This window comes from Drosophila erecta, unplaced genomic scaffold (genome assembly GCF_003286155.1).
Source record: "Drosophila erecta strain 14021-0224.00,06,07 unplaced genomic scaffold, DereRS2 tig00000152-arrow-arrow-pilon, whole genome shotgun sequence".
Taxonomy (NCBI): domain Eukaryota; kingdom Metazoa; phylum Arthropoda; class Insecta; order Diptera; family Drosophilidae; genus Drosophila; species Drosophila erecta.
The window spans coordinates 1,269,546-1,277,996 of NW_020825211.1; the positions used below are offsets into that span (position 1 = coordinate 1,269,546).

General features: G+C 44.9%; 1 protein-coding gene across 1 annotated transcript; it reads right to left on the reverse strand.

The window, feature by feature from the left end:
* Nucleotides 1-1,768: 1,768 nt before the first annotated feature.
* On the reverse strand, nucleotides 1,769-4,372 carry LOC6551708 (chitinase-like protein Idgf4). The gene is made up of 4 exons (XM_001977251.3): nucleotides 4,271-4,372; nucleotides 3,745-3,864; nucleotides 2,614-3,174; nucleotides 1,769-2,540 (listed from the first exon to the last, which is right to left on the reverse strand). Exons 2-4 carry the CDS (start codon nucleotides 3,860-3,862, stop codon nucleotides 1,891-1,893), a joined length of 1,329 nt encoding a protein of 442 aa, XP_001977287.1. The 5' UTR covers nucleotides 3,863-3,864; nucleotides 4,271-4,372; the 3' UTR covers nucleotides 1,769-1,890.
* Nucleotides 4,373-8,451: the final 4,079 nt, after the last annotated feature.

An 8,451-nucleotide genomic window follows, 5' to 3' on the forward strand; every position in this document is an offset into this window, starting at 1 on the left:
TGACTAATTGCATGTGTGCGCATAGGAGTCCCAGGCTAAAGCCATAGTTCGCAGTAAGAATGTTGGCGAAAGGGGTTACAAACGGGTTAAGGGGGCTGAAAGGGGGTTGCAAAGGGCGCAAAATAGGGGAGAGGAGGTGCGGGGGCCTGGTCACTGCAGAACATGGCAACATGAGCAGCAGGATCAGAGTCAGACCCCAAACCAGGAGCCACTTGCTCAGTGCCGACATGAGATTTATGCTGCCAGTGATATGCCCAAACAGCAGGCAGGATGTGCACTGAAAGAAACCTGTACCAGCTGGTTGACTACGTAATTTGTACCATCCTATCAGCCATAAGTCCATTTCCAAACTGTTGAACTGCACATATGTATATTAACTGAAATGTAATAAGAACTTGTAAGTTTATCATTTTTATTAGAAGTACTTCTGATATTTGTCTTGCTGGTTTGTTTATCGTTTGTTCCCTTTATTTTCTCTCAGTGCTCGTCGGTTTTCAGGGTCCTTCCGAAAATTCAATGCGCTTTTCAGCAACCGAGAACTAAATCAACGGCATCCCAGTGTTGGCTCGAATTCGGTGGGCGGGCTGCGGATAAGGATGAGGATGAGGATGAGGATGGGGGAGTGGCACTTCCTGGTTGGGCCGGTGAGCAGACAGTGCGTATGCGTGATACTCGGGCCGGGAGTCGGGGGCTCTAAAATATACTTTGCCTGCGCCGGGTTATGGTTTTTGCGGTTGCATTTCGCAATTTTGCAAATGATAAAGTGATCCAGGCGAAGGCATCATGGCAGCACCACTCAACCGCCCAAGCGCCCAAGCACCCAAACAGCCAACCCATCCACCCACTTTTGGTGGGTGTCAGCGGCAATGGTTCAAGTGGTCACAGCATGACCACCGCCCAAAGATGAATGAGCCATTGGCCACAATGCAATGGAAACTGTTGCTACGCGACTGCAGTTGAAGCCGTTGCTGTGTTCAGGAGGCAGTAGGGGACTTCTGCCCCGTTTCCGTTAGAGGAGCACTGGGTGGAGCACTGGGTGGCCAGAGCTCTGGATGGGTCTTGCAGAGCGGGCACAAACACCGCACATAAAACAATCAGCCGGCGGCCACAGGCTGACACGAAACGCCGGAAGGAGCACCAAAATGAAGTCACAGCACCCGGAACCCAGCACAAAGTCCGAATCATGAAAGGAGCCCCACAGGAGGCTATTGAAAGGAGCGGGTGCGTGGACCAGGACTTGGAGGCGGAGACGGAGGAGTCTTCTTTCCATGGACAGAGGCGGGGACATTGCGGCGGCACACTTCATACATGAGTGCGTTCATTTGCCGGCCTTCTAATCAGTTTATTTGCCGTCGGGGGAAAGTAATTGGAAGTTGTTGCACTCAATTACAGTTAATGTGCAATGGGCAACGGTTTGCGCGCAGCGAGTGCTCACTGTAATGCGATTGAGTGGGAAAAGTGCAGCGAAATCAACATAATTAATTGACCGATAACAGTTGGCATAAAAGGCACGGCATCGCGATTGATGTCCTATTAACATAATTTATTTGACGGTAGTAAACTTTCTAAGGGTCATAATGGGTTAATAGCTTTATAGTAATATAATGCAATTCAATTGAGCACGATTAGCATAACTAATTAGCTATGCAAAATGTGGCAAATTCATGCTACTTGTATGTAAACAAGAGAGAACGCTCAAGCCGCGTTTCTCGACTATCAGATACCGTCTATCCAATCAGCTGGCTGCAGCTATTAAGCAAGAAACGAGTTTTTTGGTGTCAATGTTACATTAATTTAATTTCGCGTTTACACAGGTTTGAGCTGAGTCAATTACATACAAAAAAAACGGTGGTGCAAATAAACACGTTTGCTGCAGGTGGATGAGGAGCTCTACAACTTGCTCTTCACCTGGCGCAGAATGGGGAACTTGTCGTGGCCAGTGCAGCCGCCGCGGAAGTCGTCGAAGCTCAGGTCGACAACGGCGATGCCGCCGAGTCCTTCGCGCTTCACATACTCCGCCTTGATGGCCGCCGTATCGGGATCCTCGTAGCCCACCCAGACGCCATTCTCACCGCTGTCGTCGGCGGAGCGGTAGGCATAGCTGCCAAAGCGCTTGGTCGGATCGCCCACCTTGCGCAGCGGACCATCGGCGCCCTTCAGATGCTGGTTGGCGGGATTCGGGAGCTTGGCGCACACCTCTGGCCAGCTGAGCAGTCCGGGTATCTGGGTCTGGGTGCCGGCTGGAGCCACACCGTCGGCCTCGGCGACCGGTGGCAGTCCAGTCAGTCCCGAATCCTTGGTCAACTTCCAGGCACGCCCGTAGGTGGCAATGCCCACGTTGATCTTGGCGGACGGAGCACGGTTTCCGGTCCAGTACTTCACCTGGTAGTTCACATTGAACTCCGGATTGCGCTCGTTCAGCTCGTAGATCGGTGCCGGGAAGTCGGCCACCTCGTTGTTGCGCTCGGCGGTCTGGAAGTCGTAGGCGTGCAGGTTCACGTAGTCCAGATTGTTGATGATGGCCGGGACATCGAAGAACACTGCGCCAGATGAGCAAAAAATTATTGCAAAATTGAATAATCAGCCACAGAGCAGTGGAATGTTTCTACTCACGCGAAGAGTTCACGTTGGGCAGGACACTGAGGCCCAGGATGTAGCCATCGGGACGGAAGGCGTTCTTCAGCTCGCGAACCAGGGCAGTGAAGGCCTCCTTGTGCTCCTCGGCCTTCTCGTCGACGACGTGGTCACCGCTGAAGATCTTCTTGAATCCCTTCCAGAACTTGCCAATGCTGCCGTGGACCTTCTTCGGCTTGTTCTTGGGGAACTGCCAGCCGAGATCGAGGCCATCGAAGCCGTAGGTCTTCACCAGCGAGTGGGCGCTGTTGATGAACGGTATCCTGGCATTGCTGCTCTCCAGCAGGGTCAGGTACTTGTTGTTCTCGGGGTCCACGGTGTCCTTGTCGCCGCCCACGCTGAGCAGGACCTTGAGGGCTGGGTACTTGCGCTTCAGTCCCGTCACCTGGCGGAACAGGCCGCTGCCCAGATCCAGATCCAGCTTCTCATTGTTGCTGACCAGCTTGTTGCTCGAGGGATTAATGCCGGCGTATCCGTAGACCAGGTGGGTGCAGTACTGCAGGGCGGGCTCCAGCTCGCTCAGGATCAGCTTGGAGAGGCCTACATCAATACATTTTATGTATGTTTATAAGGAAATTATGAAGTATTCCCCACAAGACTGTACGCAATTATTAAGCTGCTAAATTGAAAAAACATGTGCTAATATTGCTAACACTTTTTTTCCAGTGAATCCTCCACCGGCAGCAGTCGACTCGAGTGCGCTAAAATAAACTCGGTTTGCATCATCAATTAGCGCCTTGGAGGTGGCACCTCTGCTCGTGAATCATCAACGTCGACCACCCGATGCCAATTTCAATTAGTTCCAGTCTGGCTTTTGCTGCGGGCTTTCCTCTCTATAAGCAAACTGCCCAACTTGGTTGCAAAACAACCAACCTCCTGATCTTGTGACCCGTTGCCAATTATCAGCGCCGCAGGAAAGTACACAGTTTTATGCTCTTAGCATGTGCCTATGAAAAGTGAAAATCATCTAATTGAATTGAGCCCGCGCAGCCCTCTATCTCTCCGTTTCAAAATACCCACATACGACTATGTATGTAATACATACGCTTTCCTGCCACCGATAACCCCGATTCTTATCAACTACATACAAAGACTAGAACTGGGACTTACCCTCGCGTACAAAACTGCTGCCGTCGTAGTAACAAAGTAGGTGATGGGATCCGGCGGCGGAGATCTGGCCAATGGCCAAAGATCCCACCAGGAGGGAGAACAGGGCGTAGAGCTTCATAGCTGCGAATAGGAGAGCAGAATTATCAGAAACTGTTAGCGGTCGGAAAGTTCCAGAAGCAACACTTTGTGTGTGATATTTGGGAATTTACTCTTTAAGGCCTATATTCTCAGAATACTATCACTTTTAATAATAATAGTATGATATAACTGAACTATATATACAATATAATAATAATATAACTATTAATAGATCAGCAAGCTGATACTCCCATGTATAATCATCATTAGGGATCAAGCGAAATGGATTCTGAGAACTCTGGGAAGCCCAAAGATAGGAAATGTACGTCAAAGAAGTTATAGTTCCAGTTCCAGGCCTTAAAGAGTATATTATCACCAGACACAGATCTCAGATCACAGAAAAAACAAAAATAAAACGGAGAAGGAATATTAGAGTGACTCCACTGACTTGTTGTGCTCGCATTAAAGGTAAAACTGAAACTGCTCGCCGGCGGAGGTGATCCAAACTTTAAGTGAACTCGCTGAGAATGCGAAAGCGGGCAAGACGAAGAGGCAGAGCGAGCGGCCGATGAAGCTGCGGAGGCAGCGGAGAGCGCGAGGGCGCAGCGAACGCAGCGAGAATCAAAAACTCGGCTTGGAAATGAGATCGTATTCCTATTCCTATTCGCATTCGTATTCGTATTCGTAGAGATAGAGAACTTTGGCAAACAGAAACAACAGAAATTAGTGATGTGTGTGGAAAAGTAGAAGCGAAGCGAGGGGCGGCTGAGAAGTACGCATTTTGACAAACGATAATGATCTGGGCGGCAGCTGAATTTCAATCGGTTTCGAGTGCTTCGAAAACCACAATCACCGAAGTGCACATAACCTTCACTAAATTGGGTTCTAAGATTGTGTTATTCACTCTCCGAAGATCACTTAGGCTTTTGCAAGTCGTTCGTTAATTGCACTTAAAGTGGATGAGTGTTGTAAGAAATGAGTTATAAAAACTCATGTATAAGCTAAAACCCTTTAATGAGGCACAAAATAATTATCATTTTTTTAGCTGCATTACTTGATTGGTATATCTGCTAATTTAGTCACCCAAAAGCCTAATCAGTGCCAATATTTTGAATATCTTGTTAATATCCAACCAGGGATCAATGCCGAAGTGCACTGACTAATTAAATTAGGTGTAATGCACTTGATTTGCCCGAAACTAAAATTTAAAAACGGTTCGTTTGAATAGCTCGTTATTCCCTTTGAAACACGTAATTATATCTAGCTTAGCCGCATAAATTTCACCAACGCCACAAAAGCCCCTTTGATCTGCTCTCGTTTTTGATTTCCTCTATTAAGTGATTAAGTGTGTGTCACTGTTGTAATGAATTTTTGCTATATGCTTTTTTGTAATTTGGTTTTTCGCTGGCAGAGCCTGTTTTTTGTTTAACCCCGCGCCCCTTTGTGATGTCATCGTTACCGGGAATCGCTCGAGCAATTATACAATCAGGCCAACGCGTCGGGCATTATTAAAGCCATATTCACAGTAGGTGTGTAGGTGTGTAGGTAGAGATACTCGTATATCCCCATTAAAGCGACAGCGGCTTTATTTGTTTATTTTTGAGTTTTCGATGGAGGATAAGCGGCCGAAAAGCGAAATAAAATATCATATGGCGCATATAAATCGCAAATTGACAAAGTAAACTTCGCCGCCTGGCCTTTGCTCCATTAATTTGTGTAAAAATTGATTTTAATAAATAAACACTGGCTGCATTGTCGCCTTCGTGTTCGTTTTCGTTTTCATTTTCGTTTTCATTTTCGATTTTTGATTTTTGATTCCGATTTGAATGCTTCAGTCTGGTTCGGTTCTCAAATGTTTACTCATGGCATCGCCTCGCCAATCGAGCGACTTAATCAATTTATGTCAGCGGCCAGAGAGGTCAAACACATACAGATACAGATGCAGATACAGTTCCACACACAGATACGGATAGATGACAGGGAGCCCGATTTGGGTCCGTCTCTAGACCCATATTTAGTTTTAATTTGCTGCCCCATCTCGCGGCTTTTGGCCCAAGGGATTTATTTGCTCGGGGATTTTGACGGCTTTTTGGGGCTTGGCTTTTGGGTTGGGCCTGCTAATGGGTTGAGTGGCTGGCTCACTGAATGGAGCGGGCTTATGACATTGGTTACTCAACGACATCGCTTTTTCCGCATCGGTTTACAGCCATCAAGGGCACTTCAGTTCGCGGATGAACCCGTGGAATGCTTCAGCTCATATATTTAATTTACTCGATTTACATTGCTGGCCCGAGAGTATGCTGCATTTTCGCATTGGAATTTGTCAGAAAATATGAAATCGAAAAGGCTGTAGTTTAATGCATGCCATGCTCGACTGGTGCACACCCTTTGAGTGCCCACAGCCAGTACTTGTAAGGTAATATGAATTTACCTTTTCATTACCTTTGCATTTTAATTGCCAAAGATTACATGAAATGTTATGCAATGTTCTGGCCAAAAGCGTTGCGTAAATAAAGCAATTAATTGTCCAAACTTGGCATTGTGTGCTGTGTACATGTCCTTAGGCAGCGGGTATGTAAAAACCAGCCCATATAGAAACCAATTTATTTGCCACGCAAATTCGCAAACAAGATGCCGAGGTATGTGTGCGTATATCCCAGTGTTTGTTGCACATATTTGAAATTGTAATTAAAGCCACCTTAATCAAGTGTTCCATGGGGGCGGGGAGGGCGAGGGGCTGGCCAGGCCAAATAAACAATAATTAAGTAACAAAAATACTGCCTTCTGCAAAATACAGTGGGTAAAAAAGAGGCGACAATGAGCAATGATTTAACAATAAAATGCAATAAAAAGCTGCAGTTGTGGACGATTCGATGAATTTTATTTATTTTTGTTATTAAACGTGTAATCAGTGGGAAGTAAACAATTAAAAATGTTGATTTCACGCGCTCGCAATTCGAGTTTTTTTTTACATCACTTTTTCTCACTCCCGCTTTTTGCACTTTTGCGGAAAATTCTGTCTGTGCTCGTGGGTGTGTGTAATTTAAACCAATTAAACACTCACCAAATAAACAAGCATCAACAAACTCCCCCCAGTGGCGCCCACCCCCTTTTCCACACCGATTTTCCCATGTAAGTATGATTTACAAAATGGCTGTGAGCCGCAGAAAGAAAGCCAACTGAAATGGTAAAAAAATGCGCCATAAATAAATTTAATACACAAATAAAAGGAGTGAAAACGATAATCAATGACCTGCGTTAAATGAAAAATGAAACAAATATGCGCGGAAAATGAGGGGAAAATGCCACAAAGGAAACTCGAGCAACAATCGAGAAAAGAAACACGAAACTCCATAAAACAGAAGCAATGTGGTCCTTTGAATCAAGTTCCTCGAGAGGCTAAAAAAGCCATTAAAATATTGTGCAAAATAGAACCTGTAATGTGAATAAATGCTTTTGAGTTAAAATACACCAAGCTTAAATCAATTGATTTTACATTTCTATAACCTATTTTAAATCAATTAATTGTGCGTTGATTAATGTGCCTTTGAACATACACAACTTTGGTTAATCATTTTTGCACATATAGCATTATTTACCAGTAAAACTCTAACATGCCGCCTCCACCCCCAAATTTGAGTAATAAAAATATTACATTTTTAATTCGCTTGCTATTGTGGGTTTGTCATAAATCGATTAATTAATGTTCAGTCGCTGGTTGTTAATTTTCCCGCATTTTTTGTTCAGCTGCACTTTTTGTGATGTCATTTTTGTTTTCCTTTTTTGTATTATTTACTCTAATTAAATGTGCAGCATATTTGAAATGTCCGGCTCTGGCATTGAAATTAATCGTTTCTTTCCCCTCCTTTGTTGCAATATTATTTATATTTTCGCAGCAATTTTTCAGCATTTTATTCGCCACTTTCGAGAGCTGACAGAAATATCGACTTGGAATTACAGAGCCGTGCTCGTTGCCTTCGTCTTCTGTCATAAATCCAGCGACAAAATAAAAATTGCACATGGAATAAGAATACGGCAAAAATGGACGACGGAGAAAACAAAAACACACAAAAATTGCAAATAAAATTACGCGAAACAGACGCAGACGACGCTGGCGACAGCAGTTGCAAAACACATAGACATATATATATATATACATATATATATGTATATCCAGGACATTCGGCTTATATACGCTTATGTATTTTGCATGTCGCCTAACTTATATTTGTTTGTTTCGCCTCTTTTGCCTCATTTCTGTGCGCTTTTTTGTGACGTTTCGGGATCATTGCATGGCTGAAAGGCAGAAATGGCGAGCATGGGTTAAGGCGAGGGGTCAGAGGGTTAAGTCGGGCCCGGCATAAAGTCAATGATGCACAAAACTACGAGCACCAGCAGTGGCAACAATGAAAGCGCACAACATCACCCATTGCAACGAACTTGAAATGCCCTGTAAAATATTAGCCTTAGGTACGTGTACCATTAATGTACCATTTCTGCATTTAAATATGCATTTTAACTTAATGTAAGTAGTGGGTATTTATTTATTTATTTTCCTGACTTTTAACTGCCTGTGCAGTGGCTCGATACGCTCGATCGATACCCTGTGGTATCGCCACAAAGGATATG

Excerpts from the sequence above, each read along its gene's own strand:
- LOC6551708 (XM_001977251.3), bottom strand. The coding sequence starts at position 3,862 with ATGAAGCTCTACGCCCTGTTCTCCCTCCTGGTGGGATCTTTGGCCATT. Across the intron at positions 3,175-3,744 it reads CAGCAGTTTTGTACGCGAGG|GCCTCTCCAAGCTGATCCTG; the intron begins GTAAGTCCCAGT and ends GTATTGATGTAG. Across the intron at positions 2,541-2,613 it reads GCCCAACGTGAACTCTTCGC|TGTTCTTCGATGTCCCGGCC; the intron begins GTGAGTAGAAAC and ends CATCTGGCGCAG.